The 17856-nt window shown below is 52.5% G+C and overlaps 1 protein-coding gene across 2 annotated transcripts; it reads left to right on the top strand.

Moving 5' to 3' along the window:
- Positions 1-31: 31 nt before the first annotated feature.
- On the top strand, positions 32-17654 carry ambra1b (autophagy/beclin-1 regulator 1b). Of its 2 annotated transcripts, none has more exons than XM_042704405.1 (19): positions 32-571; positions 1784-1982; positions 3202-3260; positions 4678-4861; positions 5170-5342; positions 5557-5623; positions 5803-7517; positions 7601-7687; positions 7860-8036; positions 8212-8292; positions 8552-8649; positions 9128-9238; positions 9467-9655; positions 10093-10247; positions 10762-10901; positions 11694-11801; positions 12030-12241; positions 12996-13142; positions 13938-17654. In XM_042704405.1, the coding sequence occupies exons 2-19, from the start codon at positions 1851-1853 to the stop codon at positions 14525-14527; spliced, it is 4425 nt and encodes a 1474-aa protein (XP_042560339.1). In that variant the 5' UTR covers positions 32-571; positions 1784-1850; the 3' UTR covers positions 14528-17654. The 2 variants fall into 2 exon arrangements, with proteins under 2 accessions (XP_042560339.1, XP_031420620.1); XM_031564760.2 differs by having other exon boundaries at positions 34-571; positions 1779-1982.
- The last annotated feature ends 202 nt before the right edge of the window (positions 17655-17856 follow it).

The following is a 17856-nucleotide window of genomic DNA, read 5'->3' as shown; positions in this document are numbered from 1 at the left end:
CTTGTAACACTGGTTATACCCGAATTAACTAGTAGACTTTACAAATGAATGTCTAATGGATCATGAATGGATGAAACCATAGGCGTACAAAAAACATATTGGATTTCTTTAAAGTTCGGTTATATTTACACGGTCAATATCAAAACGGGTAAAGAACTAGAAGACTAATCGATTGCCATAGGTAACTCTGTACTCGATTAGTTATGCATACACTTTGCTCACCAAGCATCTTTGCTCAACTACTCGTCCTGTGTCGGCCGAATCTTAGCCTGCTGGTCGCTGAATTGTGAATTACTAGCTAATGCTAGCGACGTTTTTGTGCTTTACCTGCCTAGCCTATTAAGACGAATCATCTCCTCGTTTCAAGCCAATGTTGTAATTATTTATGTATATTGAATCACTCCGTAGGGAACGTAAAATATTATGCGGTGTCAGATATATGTAAAACTGAATAATATGGTTTCCCGCGAGCAAACCAGCTTGACTGGCTAACTACCAGGCTAGCATGAACGCTAACGTTAGTTAGCTACGCCTACGATGAATAATTTCAACAGTCGGACTGGTAAAAAAGGTGAGCCACAGTAAATCTTCAGACTACGGCACATTAATGTATACTTGCATTGCGAATATCTCCATGGCGCAAATAACATTAAATGACGAACGTCAACGTTATGCGAAGGCTACCTTCCGACCGTATTGGTGTTCTAACGAAAGCTAATGATAGCCAGCTAAGGTTAGCTAGCGACAGTGCCAACTATTTTGACTTCTTCCAAGTGCTTGAGTCATTATTTAAGTAGGCAATTATCTAGACGGCTGTTTCAAAGTCATACATTTTCACCGATGAGGTCTACGTGTTTAATGAGATGGAGAGAATATGGCTTGCTGGCCACTGCGTGTTTTGGTGGTTTTCATACAGTGCGATTTTTCAAACCTAGCAAGTCTCGGCCCATTAGCAAGAAAGAAAGTTACCATGGTTGTATTTTATAATTTCATTTTCTTGGCAAAATGCAACAGCTAAACGTAACATTGCTGACGTGGGGACACGCGCCACCTACTAAACGTCCGTGCAACTATACAACTATTATTGTAGCAGCAAACGTTACTTTTGATTAGCTACTTTTCACGCTATTTGAATCCTTATTTTTTGGAAATCAAGTTATCATTTCTATAACATTATCCATAACTGACTCGGAATCTGTAAGTCATCTAGATCCCAACTATAGCACTCAATCATGTACAGTAAGTCGGAATTGCTGGTTAAACAAGGCGGAACAATATCCCTTTATTGTAGACGTCAGACTGGAAGAGAGGGCAAACCACAAAGATTCTGGCTCGTTTTTCACCGAGTTGATGGGAACTGAATTTCACAATGACCATCTGTGTTTGGACGTATGCCTGTCTTGGACATGAAATAAGGCCTTTTGTCTTCGTTTAAATTAATATGTCTGAGCCTGCCAAGGATTCATGTGCTGTCTCATTCTGTGTCCTCTCATGATCCTCTTTTGTTCCATACGAAACCAAATTCTTGCGATGTAAATGTACCCCCACAAACGGATTCACAGTGGAACGCATTGTGCACGTCATATTTCACCATGTTCCAGAAGATGAATTCCTATGATATTAGAAGTGATGTGGCTTTGCCCACAGGCCAATGGCAGTTATTTTTATGATCTAGACGTAGCTATTCTAAAACTTTAAACTGAGGAGTGCCGCAGCTTTTTCTTCATCATGCTCTCCACTGACTTGCTCTTGTTCCCCTCTGGCTTGCCTGCTGCTAGCCCAGATGATGTGTGGCTAGGCTCTGAAGCCTGAGTGACCAGTCTGTGTGAGGAAGGAGCCTGAGGAGCACCATGGCAACGCGGAACAGGAACTCGGTGCAGATCCTGTCGGCACGGGAGAGAGGTGCCAAGGTGTTGGGCTCGCAGCGATTTCTGAAGCAGCTGGTGGAGGAGAGGACTAGATGGATGAAATGGCAAAGTCAGGTACTGACCTCCTGATCATCTCCAGTGCGCTAACTCTATGAGTATGTTACTGAGCTCCTGATCATCTCCAGTGCACTAACTATGAGTATGTTACCAAATGTGCACTCTGCTTCAGTCTACACCCAGAGTGCCCAGTGGGCAGACCAGTGTATGCCCTGCCTAGGTTAGTCTGTGCAGGACTGAATCCTCCAGGGGTAAGTCCTGGCAGGGGCTTCTGTCTGCAAGGGTGAATGTGAAAGTTCATCTCTCTGTTTGCTCCGGACTGAGTGCAGGCTTGGGGGGTTGTGAGTTGGGAGAGGGCTGAGGGTGAGACTCCACAGGGGCAGACAGGGAGGCAGAGGGAGACCCCACAGGTCAGAGTCAAAGTCAAAGTGTTTATTATCGCATACACCAAATTTCTTCAGCGCAGCGAAATTCTTATGACTTGGCAGCCAACATCTACAGGTGTTGGTGCCACACTGTAAGCTTCCAGTGGGTAATAAGATGGTTGCTGATGGTTGCTGTGATACCTGGCGTCATAGCATACCCCACTCTACCCCAGCTGTCACAAAAGTGTGAGGTCATCTTTTTATTGTTCGTAGATGCATTGTGTTTGGGGCTCAGTGGTAGTGTTAGAATGGGGTACAGTGCATTTAGCTGAGCCTGCTGTGTTAGAATGGGGTACAGTACATTTAGCTGAGCCTGCTGTGTTAGAATGGGGTACAGTACATTTAGCTGAGCCTGCTGTGTTAGAATGGGGTACAGTACATTTAGCTGAGCCTGCTGTGTTAGAATGGGGTACAGTGCATTTAGCTGAGCCTGCTGTGTGAGCTTGTCTCGGGCGTTCTTTAGTGGAGCGCCAGATCTGCACAGTCTCAGATGCAATCCTGCTGAGGGTCGTCACCATGGGCTCATGTTCATGTGATTCTGTCCTCAGTTATTCCACTGGGGAGGGACTCCTAGGGTTGGGGTGCTGTGTGCTGAAGGCCAAGCCAGGCACTCATACTGTATGTGATGGAAGGTCTAATGATCTAGTGAAACACAGGGAGACGGATGTGAGGACATTAAAACTGTAATAATCTGCACTGTAATATCAGCAGTCCAGTGTACATCAATGCACAGGAGCACCTGGCCCCAGATGCAAATGTCCAGCTAGCTGTGTGAGAGATATGTGCTTCATGACTGTGTGAGATATGTGCTTTGTGACTGTTTCTCACATTGAGTGTTTCTGTCTGTGCAGAAGGTGGAGTTGCCGGACAGTCCTCGCTCAACGTTCCTGCTGGCCTTCAGCCCAGACAGGTAGAACACACACACACTCACTCATTCACTCACACACACACACACACACACACACACACACACACACACACACACACACACACACACACACACACACACACACACACTGTTACTGTCTCACTCGTTCATCGTAGTGTGCGCCTAAAAACTTGGCCTGGTATGTATGAGTTTTTGGACAAAGCTTTGGAAGGAGCTGCACAAGGAGAGACTGATTACGTGATTGATGTGTGTATAGTCATTATCAAAACTGTAATCCAAGGAAAACGGTAGTTAGGCTGTCCTCTCCATTGCCACCCATTATAGGCAAATGAGAATGCTTGAAGAAGAAAAGGACAGTTAGCCATTCATTGGATTGAAGTTTTGCATTTTTGATAGGAATATCTCATTTTACTGACGGGCAGTGAGCAAAGTCCGCCATGCATGAACTAAAACTAATTTAATTACTTGTCAAAATCGTTTAGCTAATGTAAAAACTTAAGCAAGATCCTAAGCGCAAACATGAGTGGGTCAGTGCAGCACTCCCACACGCCCAATGATGGCTTTAGTTCGTGTGTAATGGACTTTGCTTGTTGCCCGTCAGTGAAATTAGGGCCAGTGTTTATGACGTGAGATGTCAGACAAATATTGATTGCTGTTTTGGGACGTTAACCACATTAAGCTTTTTCTTTATAATGGGCGTAAATGGAGAGGAAAACGCTTAACTTGACATAGTGACCATACTCGTCGACTTTCATGTTTTGACCCCAGGAAGTGTTTCTGGCAAGAGATGATGATAATAATAATAATTTGGTGTTCATTACTCGCTGTTTTGGAGTTAAGTTAAGCTTTTTCTGGAGAATGTCCCTGCTTCAATTCAAATATGGCTACAATTGAATTGTTTCTTTCAGTTATCGTAAATTACAGTGAGAGGGTGGTGACATTGCTAATGCTGCATTCTCCAACGAACATACATCTTACTCACTATCTCACTCACACACACACACACACACACACACACACACATGCAAATCAATTCTTAATTTGAATCTTTATTTGAAAAATTCCAACATAAGGGATTCAAATGCTTCCAGAGAGAATATATACACACACACACACACACACACACACAGATGAAACTGTTGGCCTCTCTGACTCACATCTCTCTCGCACCCAAAGACACACACATAAACACAAACACACGCATAACTGATGACCCTGACTATCACCGTCTCTCTCACACACAGGAAACTGATGGCCTCTCTGACTCTCACTTCCTGTCTCTCTCACACACAGGAAACTGATGGCCTCTCTGACTCTCACTTCCTGTCTCTCTCACACACAGGAAACTGATGGCCTCTCTGACTCTCACTTCCTGTCTCTCTCACACACAGGAAACTGATGGCCTCTCTGACTCTCACTTCCTGTCTCTCACACACAGGAAACTGATGGCCTCCACTCATGTGAACCACAACATCTACATTACTGAGGTGCAGACTGGTAAGTGTCTGCATTCTCTGGTTGGTCACCGGAGGACGCCCTGGTGCGTGACCTTTCACCCCACCATCCCAGGCCTGGTGGCGTCAGGGTGCCTCGACGGAGAGGTCCGCATCTGGGACCTGCATGTGAGTTAGAGCGAGAGGAGTGTGTGTGTCTGTGTGTGTGTGTGTGTCAGGGTGGAAGTGAGTCAGGGTGGAAGTGAGAGCCGGGTCAGAGATTACTGTGCTGCAGGGCGGGAGTGAAAGCTAGATCAGTGATTGGTGTGTGTGTGTGTGTGTGTGTGTGTGTCAGGGTGGAAGTGAAAGCTGGATCTGTGATCGTTGTGTGTGTGTCAGGACAGGAGTGAAAGCTGGATCCGTGATCGTTGTGTTGTGTGTGTCAGGGCAGGAGTGAAAGCTGCATCAGTGATCGTTGTGTTGTGTGTGTGTGTCAGGGTGGGAGTGAAAGCTGGTTCACGGAGAACGACGTGGCCATCGCATCCCTGGCGTTCCACCCCACTGCTCAACTTCTGCTAATCGCCACCAACAACGAAATACACTTCTGGGACTGGAGTCGGCCGGAGCCCTTCGCAGTGGTCAAAACTGCCAGCGAGATGGAGAGAGTCAGGTGTGTGTGTGTGTGTGTGTGTGTTCTGTGACTAAGCACCAGTAGGACACACACCAAACTATTACTAAACGCCTTCTGACCCTGATGAGTGTCATATTCACCTTTTCAGCTCTGATGATTCCTTTTTGCATCTCCGTTGCTTAACCTAACCTATTATAAGTCGTGTAACCTAAACTATTATAAGTCTTGTAATCTAACTCTGGTGTGTCTGCAGGCTTGTGAGGTTTGATCCACTGGGCCACAACCTTCTGACTGCCATAGTGAACCCATCCAGTCAACAGGTGAGTTAGTGTGTGTTTGTGTTTGTGGGGGGGCGGTGGTTAGGGATAGTGTGTTGTATCTTAGTCCTGTGTATGTCAGGAGAATGTGAAAATAATGTGGTGGTGTTGGTGTGTGTGTGGGGGAGAAAGAGAGACATGGGGAGGCTGTAAAATGACCAGTTTGCCCCCCCCCGTGTTAGAATGAAGAGGATTCCGAGGCGTCAATGGACGGCCTGGAGATGCCGTTACCACGGCAGCGCTCGGTGCGCTCGCCCCCCGTGAGACGCACACCCATCCTGCACAACTTCCTGCACATGCTGTCGCCCCGCTCACAAGGGCCCCTGCCCTCAGAACTGCCCCGCCGCGACCTGCCCTCCATGCCCCTGTTCCAGTACCCCTCGCGCGCCCCTCCCGCCACCCCGCAGGGCTGCACGCGCCACCTGGACCCCGTGTGCTACTGCAGCCGCTGCAGCTCCAGCTCCGTCCAGACCTACCTGTCAGTCACCTCCCAGAACCCACAGACTCAGGCCCCACCCCCCCAGCCGGTGGCCCCTCCCCCCCAGGCCACCCCCTTCAGTTTCACACCGCGCTTCTCCATCGAGCCCCCGCCCCCCCCGGCCCCCGGCCCCAGCTTCCCCTCCCTGCAGGCGGCCGGGGCCCTGGTCTCCGAGAGGCCCTCAGCTTTCAGCAGCGTGCACAGCAGTGCAGAGGGGACTTTCGCCACCCATGGGGCCTCAGAGCCCCCCCACGCACCCCCCCAAGCACCCCCCCATGTGCACCCTCATGTGCACCCTCATGTGCACCCACATGCGCACCCCCATGTGCACCCCCATGCGCACCCTCATGCCCACCCCCATGTGCACCCCCATGCGCACCCTCATGCCCACCCCCACGGGCACCCCCATGGACATGCCCACGGGCACGCCCACGGGCACTCGGAGCCCTGGGGCCGGCAGGAGGATGCGGGAGGCCGGGGCAACACCATGGTGCGGAGCAGCTGTGTCTTCACCCCGAGGACCAGCTCGTCCTCCTCGTCCCCGGTGCCCGGCCTGCGCCCGGCGGAGGCGTCGTCCTCCTCCAGCGCGCCCATCTACACGTCCGCCAGCGAGGGCCGCGGCCCGCCGCACACCACAGGCGCCGAGGCCTCCGGAGGCGGGGCCACTCTCAGACCCGCCCACGCCACCAGCAGCGGGCACCACCCCTTCTACGACGGCGGCGGCGGGCGGAGCCAGAACCCGGCGTCCATCCGGAACGTTCTGCAGTGCAACCTGAGCCGCTACTTCATGGAGTACGAGCGCATGCAGGACGGCGAGCGCCTGGCCCGGGGCGGAGGGGGGGCGGGCAGCCGCGAGGCCATGCAACAGCTGCTTAGCAACAACAATCACGGCAACGGCAGCGAAGGCGCTTCCGACGACGCGGAGCGACCCGGCCCCTCGCACTACCAGGCATCCGCCCCCCACACCAGCCTGAACCGCTGCCGCTCCTGCCACAACCTGCTCACGTACAACCACGACACGCAGCGCTGGGAGCGCTCAGGCCCCTCCTCCTCCAGCTCCGCCCCCCCGCAGCAGGACCCCGCCTCTCCTGCGCCCCCAGCCCCCCCCTCCGCCTGGCAGCTGTCTGCGCCGGGAGGGTCACAGGAGGCCCCGCCCCCGCCCCCCGAGGTGCGTCAGGCACCTGCGCCTGGCGAGACGACCTTCGACCCCCAGCAGCCGGCGGAGGTGCGTCACGTGGTGCCTCGGGAGGCTCCGCTGGGGCTGCAGTGCCTGGTGTACAGTCAGGACCGTCGGCAGCGCGAACGTGCCCGCCCCCCCCTACCCCCGCCTCTGCCCCCCCGCAGGCCCGTAGAGGCTGCCCAGGACGCCTTGAACCAGGAAGTGCCTGTGGAGACGCCTGACGAAGACTCGCTGCGCAGGTGAGACGCCTCGCAGTCAGTGTGTGTGTGTGTGTCTGTGTGTGTGTGTGCTCCTGCTGAAGTGTGTCTCCTGCTTTGACCAGGCGGCTGCTGGAGTCATCCATCATCTCTCTTTCCCGCTACGACATGACGGGATCCCGGGATCACCCCATCTACCCCGACCCTGCCAGGTGAGCTCGCACAGAGCCGACTATACACATGTCTGCCTGGAACTGTCTCACCACACTATACACATGTCTGTCAAGAGCTCTTTCATCACACTGTTCCTCCCTTGTGTGTTTGTGCGCGCATGTTTCTCCTTGTGTGTGTGTTTGTTTCTATGTGTGTGTGTGTGTGCTGCAGGTTGTCTCCGGCTGCCTACTACGCACAGCGTATGATCCAGTATCTCTCTAGGCGGGACAGCATCCGCCAGCGCTCGCTTCAGAACCGCCTTCGCACGCTCTCGTCCTCGTCCGACAGCCAGGTCCCCAGCCCCACCGCTTCCATGGAGACGGGCGACGTGGACTACGAGGAGCTGGAGTGAGTCTTCATCTCGGCCGTGATTGTCAGCCCATATCAGCTCATCTGAGTGGAGCCCTGCGTCGCTGTGCAGCACTCTCTAACCAGGCTGTTTGCTTTTGTGTGTGTGTGTGTGTGTGTGTCTCTGTCTGTCTGTCTGTCTGTCTGTCTGTCTGTCTGTCTGTCTGTCTCCTAGGGACCCTGGAGACAGGACAAGGCACAGAATGCCTCGGAATACCCGAATGTCTGCGCCATCTCTCGGTCGCTTCGTTCCACGGTCAGTAAGAACCTTTGGATGAGTGTAGCTTCTGTTCAGATTGAGCACGTCCTGATGATGTGTGTAGATTGAGTACGTCCTGTTGATGTGTGTAGATTGAGCACGTCCTGTTGATGTGTGTAGATTGAGCACGTCCTGTTGATGTGTGTAGATTGAGCACGTCCTGATGATGTGTGTAGATTGAGCACGTCCTGATGATGTGTGTAGATTGAGCACCTCTCCTAATCTGTACAGTATGTGCCTTTGTGTGCCCCTGAAGGAGATTTCTCTTCCCTGAGTACCTGCCTTACGGGATCTTCCACGAGCGGAGCCAGGGCGGCGTGGCCACCCACTCCTCCATCAACCGCGTGCTGGCAGGTAGGGTCCAGGGCATGATCACAGAATAGCACAGGTGGGGTGGGGTTAGTAAAAAAGCACAGGTTGGGTTAGCAGCATAGCACAGGTGGGGTTGGGTTAGCAGCATAGCACAGGTGGGGTTGGGTTAGCAGCATAGCACAGGTGGGGTTGGGTTAGCAGCATAGCACAGGTGGGGTTGGGTTAGCAGCATAGCACAGGTGGGGTTGGGTTAGCAGCATAGCACAGGTGGGGTTGGGTTAGCAGCATAGCACAGGTGGGGTTGGGTTAGCAGCATAGCACAGGTGGGGTTGGGTTAGCAGCATAGCACAGGTGGCGTTGGGTTAGCAGCATAGCACAGGTGGGGTTGGGTTAGCAGCATAGCACAGGTAGACCGGGTTGAGGTTAGCAAAGTAGCACAGATAGGCAGGGTTGATGTTAGCAGCGTAGCGCAGGTAGGCAGGGTTGATCCCTCACCACTAACGTTGGTCTTCTTTCTCAGGAGCCTCCATTGGCGATGGCCAGTCTGCTGTGGCGAGCAACATAGCCAGCACCACCTACCGGCTCCAGTGGTGGGACTTCACTAAGTTTGACCTGCCTGAGATCAGCAATGGTAAATACTCCAAGAAAACCCTGCTGTGCCTGATGAACACAAATGATCTAAAGATGATGTAAATATTTGTCAATTTACTATTTCTGATAAGTGAGGAAGACAAAATATACCACCCCACTGCTGAAATAAATCCTAGGTAAAAGAATGAATAAGTATGAATGAGTAATCGTGTTAAATAATCGTGACCTCAATATTGGGCAAAATAATCATGATCTGATGTGTGTGCAGGCTCCGTGAATGTGCTGGTTCCACAGTGCAAGATCTATAACGACGCCAGCTGTGACATCTCTGCGGACGGCCAGCTCCTGGCGGTGTTCATTCCCAGCAGCCAGCGGGACTTCCCCGACGAGGGCATCCTGGCCGTGTACTCGCTGGCCCCGCACAACCTCGGGGAGCGCCTCTACACCAAGAGGTTTGGTGAGTGTCATGCTGCTGCTACACAAACACACACACACACACACGACAGCCAGGTAAACACTCACCACCAGCAGGTGCTTCAACAGGAGCACAGAGGAGGCCATTGCCAGACAGAAAAATCAGCACTTTCGTTATTACCAATGTTATTAGCAGCTTACGCTAGGGGCTGTAGATATAGTACTCTAGAAACTAGACGGTCTAAATCTCATCTAAATCTAAAAATGTGGTGATTTGTTTATGTGGTTGTATTGTTGTTGTGTTATATGTTGTCCCTCGTGGCACCAAAAGGAGCAGCGCTCCAAATTTCGTTGTATGCAAATACAGTGACAATGAAGGCTTTTCTATTCTATTCTATTCTTTCCCTGCTCTGCATACCTAGCAGTGCATGTGTATCTGAGCGTTTCTCTGTGTTTGGCTCCCTCGTCTGTGCTGTGCAGGTCCCAATGCCATCTCCGTCAGCTTGTCTCCAATGGGCTGCTATGTGATGGTGGGCCTGGCCTCTCGCAGGATCCTGCTGCACCCTGCCACTGACCACATGGTGGCGCAAGTGTTCCGCCTGCAGCAGCCTCATGGTGGCGAGGCCTCCATCAGGGTGAGTGAGCGAGCAGAACAGCACCTGCACTCGTGAACACACCTGCACTCGTGACCACACCCGCACTCGTGAACACACCTGCACTCGTGAACACACCTGCACTCGTGAACACACCTGCACTTATTAACACTCCCCCTACGGTTAGGGCCCTAATACAGGACACTCTCCCATACAGTTAGGGCCCTACTACAGGACACTCCCCCTGCGGTTAGGGCCCTAATACAGGACACTCTCCCATACAGTTAGGGCCCTACTACAGGACACTCCCCCTGCGGTTAGGGCCCTAATACAGGACACTCCCCCTGCGGTTAGGGCCCTAATACAGGACACTCCCCCTGCGGTTAGGGCCCTACTACAGGACACTGCCCTAGGGCACTTAAAGGAGCTGTTATTTCTTCACACTTGATGATATTTATTGATAATTTGCATATAGCACCTTTTAAACAGGCAAATTGCAGATGTTTACTGTAGTGTGTTGTCTTGCAGATGTTTACTGTAGTGTGTTGTCTTGCAGATGGCGTTTAACGTGGTCTATCCCATGGGTCCTGACCAGCGACGGCACGTCAGCATCAATTCAGCCCGATGGCTGCCAGAGCCAGGCATGGGGTTGGCCTACGGGACCAACAAAGGAGATCTGGTCATCTGTCGTCCTGTGTGAGTGATCCCTCCGTCTCTCTCGCTTCCCCTCCCATACAGATACATACACACACACACACACACACACACAGCCCTGTGTGCTGGGCTCGCTGCGTTGACAGTCCAGTGTCCAGTGAGCTGACCGTGTTGGAAGCCAGTCATCTAGTGAGCTGGCCATGTTGGTAGGCTAGCCATGTTGGTAGCGTAAGGGTAGTGTATTTTCAGTGCCATGCCGGTGGAGTGTGTGTGTGTGGCCCTCAGTAGTGGACAGTAAAGTGAGTGTGTGCCGGTGGGGTTGGCGGGTCGTGCTGATGAGATTAGTGGGGTGTTAATGAGCAGAATGCTGGAGCCCTGCTCCACACAGGAAGCAGCCGGAGGAGGAGAAGGAGGCCTCTGCTCTCAGAAATGGCATCATTTGATTGACAGGCCCATCTGTCACCTCCCCTTCCCAGGAGTCCATTATCAGTGCTGAAGATGCTTTGAAGTCATGACATCATTACACTAAGCTACATGCCTCTCAGTCGCCATGGCGCTACTGGCATTATCCACCTGGAATGCAGCCTCTGTCGCCATGGCGTTACTGGCGTTACCATGGCGTTACTGGCGTTATCCACCACTTAGGATGACGCTACGCCACCAGCAAGTGTCAGGCTCAGGGTTTTTAATAAGAAGTTATATTATTGCATGAAGGAGTAATCCTGTTGGATGGTGTGTGTGTGTGTGTGTGTGTGTGTGTGTGTGTGTGTGTGTGTGTGTGTGTGTGTGTGTGTGTGTGTGTGTGTGTGTGCGCATTTGTTTGTTTCCATACAGGGACTACCGCAGTGATGGAGAAGGCCCAGCTGAGCCGGCTTCAGAGTCTGCCTTCTCCCTCAACAACACCCCAGGAGCCAGCCGAGGAAGGCCCGCCGACAGGCCAGGGTGAGTTCACTCGGGCATAAGTCAGTCTTGATGTGGCAATAAATGTTAACTGTTTGTTTATTGTGGGGCTGGTCTGGCAGGTAATGTTGATTGTTTGTTGTGGGACAGGTCGGGCAGGTGATGTTTGTTTGTTGTGGGACAAGGGCGGACAGGTGATGTATGTATGTTTGTTTGTTGTGGGACAAGGGCGGACAGGTGATGTATGTATGTTTGTTTGTTGTGGGACAGGTCAAGCAGGGCCATCCTGAGGCTGGACAGGGACATGGGTCTAATGGATGCCATCGGCTTGCAGCCTCGTCACCCGGCAACCTCGGTTACCTCTGTGACCTCTCAGGGCACGCAAACAGCCATGCCCCCGCTGCAGAATGCCCAGACCCAGACGGACCGCGACCCACAACAGCCCGGGACCTCCCAGGCCAGCCACAGCCGAGCGGTCCAGGGTGAGCGCATCCTCAGGACCTCTTCACCAGAGCCTGAACTAGAGCAGCCTGTAGAAACCGAGATCCACCTCAGGAGGAACTGTTAGAGCCTCGACTAAATCAATCCGATTTAAAAGGCCTACAGTGACTTTACTAAGCTAATACTATTAGAATATATCTGGGCTTATGTCTGCAGTGATTTATAGAGCTGAAGCTCAGCGGACATCTAGAATATACTTGCTTGGCAATGTGAGCTACGATCCGTTTAGTAACTTCAGTATGGAGTGGAACTTAAATGGACAGTATGCGACAGTTTTCCACTTTTTGAGGGATAGGCAACTAGAATTGGCATCTTCTATTCATTTTTTTATCGTACATGGCCATGTGAAGGACAAAAGGATAAACACACCTGTCGTTTCTACCAGCTGCCCAGGCTGAGCGCTGTGTGGTTCTATGGTTCTATGTAGTTCTATGGTTCTATGTAGTTCTATGGTTCGGGTCGGTCCACCCCGTGAAAATGTCAGAAAAGGTTTCACAGCATGACATCACCAACAGACACCCGTTTAGCATGCTAGTAAGCTTTTAACAGCGGTAGCTGTGCTGTTGTTGGCGTTTGCAAGGTTTCTGCACGCCTTTTATGTAGTTCGCTTGCTAGTTTTAGATCAGAACTTCTTACTGCTGCTTTAAGAAAAGACCAGTGGTGGGAGGAAGAAGAGGCTATTTTAGGAATGAAAATGTGGATGAGTAGAGTTCTAACCTCTCTTCTGACCTGCAGTGGAGAGTGTGGAGATTCAGACCCAGAGTGGCCCACAGCCCAACGCCAGTACTGATGTGACCTCTGAGATGACCTCTGACCCCTCGGCACAGGAGCCTGCTTCACAGGACACCCCGGCACAGACCAGTGACTCTGCCAGCAGCCATGGTAACGACCCTGTTGCCATAATAACAATCTCACGTACCAACCACTCGTTGTCAATAGCCATGGAAACAGCCAGGCAGTAGCAGGGGATGGGATTACACACAGGTGCTGTAGGGAGGTGCAGACAGTAGCAGGGCATGGGATTACTCACAGCTGGTGCAGGGAGGTGCAGGGGGTTACACACAGCTGGTGCAGGGAGGTGCAGGGGGTTACACACAGCTGGTGCAGGGAGGTGCAGGGGGTTACACACAGGTAGGTGCAGGGGGTCACACACAGAGAGGTGCAGGGGGTCACACACAGGGAGGTGCAGGGGGTCACACACAGGGAGGTGCAGGGGGTCACACACAGGGAGGTGCAGGGGGTCACACACAGGGAGGTGCAGGGGGTCACACACAGGGAGGTGCAGGGGGTCACACACAGGGAGGTGCAGGGGGTCACACACAGGGAGGTGCAGGGGGTTACACACAGCTGGTGCAGGGAGGTGCAGGGGGTTACACACAGGGAGGTGCAGGGGGTCACACACAGGGAGGTGCAGGGGGTCACACACAGGGAGGTGCAGGGGGTCACACACAGGGAGGTGCAGGGGGTCACACACAGGGAGGTGCAGGGGGTCACACACAGGGAGGTGCAGGGGGTTACACACAGCTGGTGCAGGGAGGTGCAGGGGGTTACACACAGGGAGGTGCAGGGGGTTACACACAGCTGGTGCAGGGAGGTGCAGGCAGTAGCAGGTGGTTCTAGTTCTTGTCAACCTGGCTGCTGTGGTTCAAGCTGACTGTTCCCCGTGTTCCCCTTCAGGCCTGGGCAGGTCCGAGGAGCCGAGCCCTGGGGGAGGCGCGCCAGACGGCGCGATGTCGGCGGAGGAGGTGGTGTCGCGGTCGGCAGCGGAGTCGAGTACGGGGGAGGACGCGCTCTCGCGGCTGCGGAGGCTGATGGCGGAGGGCGGCATGACGGCCGTGGTTCAGCGGGAGCAGAGCACCACCATGGCCTCCATGGGCGGCTTCGGCAATGACATCATCGTCAGTCACCGCATCCACCGCGGCTCGCAGACCGGCGCAGCCGCGGCAGCGGCCGCCCACGCAGCCCACGGCCAACAGCCCCGCCCTCAACGGCCCCCGCCAGGCTCACTGATGCCCAGCGCCAGCCCCCTGCCAGGCTCACTGATGCCTAGCGCCCGTGCCCCGGTGCCCCCGCTGGGGCGGGCAGGCCTGGGGCAGAGCGGGAGGGCGGAGTCAGCAGACATGGAGGACGTGTTTGAGGAGAGGAACGCTGAGGAGGCCCAGCCCCCCCCACTCCCCCACCACCTCTTCAGCTCCAACAACAACAACAACAACAACGGCAGCGGCGGCGGTAGCAGAGGTCCCACTGGAGACCAGTATGGCAGATAGGGACCCCTGGCGTCCCCCAGGCCCAGATCAGAGAGCCCGCGGCGGGGATGAGGCCGCAGCACTCCTGGGGGGGCAGCGCTGGGTGAGCTGCCCCAGGAGTGGGGGCTTTTTTGGCCTTACAGAGATGATTGGCCTGTGCTTGGCAGCGCATACCACCCACCCCTAATTCACCCCCGATACCCCCCTGACCTCATGCTGCCACTCCTGAAGGGTGTAGGGTGTTTCTCTGAGCCCTCAGACAGATGAGCATTCCAGATGGTGAAAGGGCTTTTACTTGAACAACTCTCTCTCTCTCTTCTTGCTGACGTTCGCATTCGCTCTCTCTCTGGCTCTCTCTTTCTCTCTCACTCTTTCCATCTCTCACTCTCTGTCTGGCTCTCTCTCTCTCACTCTTCTTTCTGGCGCTCGCGCTTTCTTTCTCTGCCCCCCCCCACCCCACCCACGAGGAACGTTCTGTTGTGCTCTTGAGGAACTCTTGGGGGTGTTCTGGAGCCTCTGGTAGAGTTCTCGTCATCTCTGATCAGCGCTGGTGCCATTTTGATTTTAACTGCTTGTCCCCCCACACCTCTGGCTTCTCTCCGCTCAGAGGCTGTGTGTTTTTATTTGATTTTGGAGACCATGGTTATGCCCCTCCCCCAGCGCCCCGCCAGCCCCCCCCCCCCCGTTTGGTCTGGTTCGTCTGCTCTCCTGGTGTTTTTCCCTTGCGAGTTGTGTTTTATTCTGATAGATATGAAGCATTAAATATGAATGGAAATTTCAAAGGAAAAAGGACAACCCTTGTAAGCTGATGTGACATGTCCTCTGCTGTTGTACAGTGAGTGTGTGTGTGTGTGTGTGTGTGTGTGTGTGTGTGAGAGCGAGAACTGTAGGGGGCAGTAGTGTGCGCTGACTGCGGGGTGCTAAAATGACTTGTAAAAAAAAAAGAGAAGCTGGACTCAGAGGAGCCACAGCAAAAACACACACACACACAGTCATCAGTGCAGTTTGGGATTGCCTCGAAGAGGAGAAGAAAACCAAGAAAACCTGCACCTCCCACCTGAGAGAGACACACACACACACACACACACACACACACACACACACACACACAAACACACGGGCTGACACACACACAAACAAACACACGGGCTGGCGCACACACACACACACACACACATGGGCTGTCACACCATGCTGTCAACATGAAGAGCCTGTCTCAGGATGTGGCTGTAGCCTACTCCTCTCCAGAGAAAGAGGCAGAGTGTGTGTGTTTAACTGCAACCTGTTTCAACTCTTTCTGTCCAGTCTGTCTGTGTGTGTGTTTTACAGATGATCTACACTCTGTTCTCTGTCCCTACAGTTTAGCATGTGTATGTGCGTGTGTTTGAGGTCTGTTCCTTTCTGTCTGCAGTAAGAGTGTGTGTGTGTGTGTGTGTGTGTGAGGACCTGCGCCTCTTTTTCTTTGCATTAAGAGTGTGTGTTTGTTTGAGGTGCTGAGCTCCTCTCCGCTCTGGCATGGGGCTGGAGCAGTTCTTACTTGAAAAAGCCCATTTCAGCCGAGTGTGTGTGTGTGTGTGTGTAGGCCAGACCTGAAGGCATGAAAAGCACTGATGAAGAGCCTGTGTGAGTGTGTGTGTGTGTGTGTGTGTGTGTGTTCTTTAAGCTAGAGCAAGTGTGTAGTGGTTTGCATGTTTGTCTTTCGGAGACTCGCAGATGGTTCAGCCAGTGTAGGTGCCTGTGTGTGTGTGTGTGTGTGTGAGCAGTGGTGTTCTCATTCTGATCTTAGCTCTTCACCAATGCAGATGTCTTGGTTTTCAGCTTTTGTTTGTTTTACTTGTACAAAAATATCCGATTGTAAAAAAAAAAAAAAAAGAAAAGAAAAAAAAGAAGGGATCACAGCTGAGATCACCCCTGATTTACTTTGGATGGGAAGAAATCTTGAATGCTCCATCACTGAGTATTGTTTATGTTGTTTTTTTTGTCCCTAAAGAAGTTTTCTACTTTAAAACTTAATCTGGTTCATCTATCACAAGGTTGTCTCTGCGCCCCGCCACCACCTCCTCTCAGACACTGACTGTGAGGAAGTGTCAGGATCTGTCACCTAACTGTTTCCGTGACGACATATCTGGAAATGCCTTCAACAGTCACTTCAGTGCATCTTTTTTTTTTTTTTTTTTTTTACGCGAGGGAAAATGACTGACTGCCTTAAGTATCATGATGCTCTTCTCTTCTCTCCTGCCACCCTCCCCCTCCAATCATCAGTGACTTTACCCAGGTGGGCATCTGTGCCAGCATGGGCAGGAGCAGGTGGGCATCTGTGCCAGCTTGGGCAGGAGCAGCTGGACACTGGTCTGGGCTTTAGCCAGCATGGACAGAAACAGGCGGGGACACTGGTCTGATTTTGGGGAGTGTTTGCTGGTCCGTTCGCTGGGATGTGGTGATGGAGTGGGTGAGGGGTGGAGGAACCTGATGTTGGGGTGACGTGTCCGTGTCTGTGTCTGTGAGGGGAACAGGAGAGGAGCCCTGAGGAACTTGTGACTGACTGCTCTCATTAATCATTGTTTACCCAAGCAATGGCTCTCTCCTGCGACCAGACCCGCTACAGCAGCATCTGAGCGCGCTCAGCAGGACTCAAGCTGTTCTAGTGGTTTTAAGTGACCATGAAGGAGCTGGCCTGTCCAGCAGGACCTGTGCAGTTTAAAGGCAAGGACTGCTCCTACCCGGATGGGATGGGATGGGATGGGATGGGATGGGACTACTCCTGCCCTGATGGGGTTAGTGGGGGGTGGGGGACCAAAGCTGGGTCCAGCCCGTGGCATTGGTAACACTGTTTCTGACATGTCTCTGTCTCTGTCCCTCTCCCTTTCTCTCTCTCTCTCTCTCTCTCCGAAGGCGTTCTCTCCATCATTTATGTGCTCTCTCCCTCTCTCTGAGGGCGTTCTCTCCATCATTTATGTGCTCTGTCGCTGTGGCAGTGACGAAACTGAGATTATCTGTTGAAGGTTCAAGTGCAATGGAACACCAAAGACCCAGTGTTATGTGCATTCAAAGAGAGGTCAATAAACCCAGGGGCTGAGTGTAGAGGCTGCTTATGTACGTTATTTTAGACAGCTGTTTGTGTTAATAAACAAGTCAAGTCACACCATCAGTCAGCTTTCTGTGTTAATAAACAAGTCAACTCACACTATCAGTCAGCTTTCTGTGTTAATAAACAAGTCAACTCACACTATCAGTCAGCTTTCTGTGTTAATAAACAAGTCAACTCACACTATCAGTCAGCTTTCTGTGTTAATAAACAAGTCAACGTCACACAGTCATCCAGCACACCTTTCCTCAGGCCTCAGGCCTCT

This window comes from Clupea harengus, chromosome 3, assembly GCF_900700415.2.
Source record: "Clupea harengus chromosome 3, Ch_v2.0.2, whole genome shotgun sequence".
Classification (NCBI taxonomy): domain Eukaryota; kingdom Metazoa; phylum Chordata; class Actinopteri; order Clupeiformes; family Clupeidae; genus Clupea; species Clupea harengus.
This window is presented reverse-complemented; position numbering and strand designations above follow the sequence as displayed.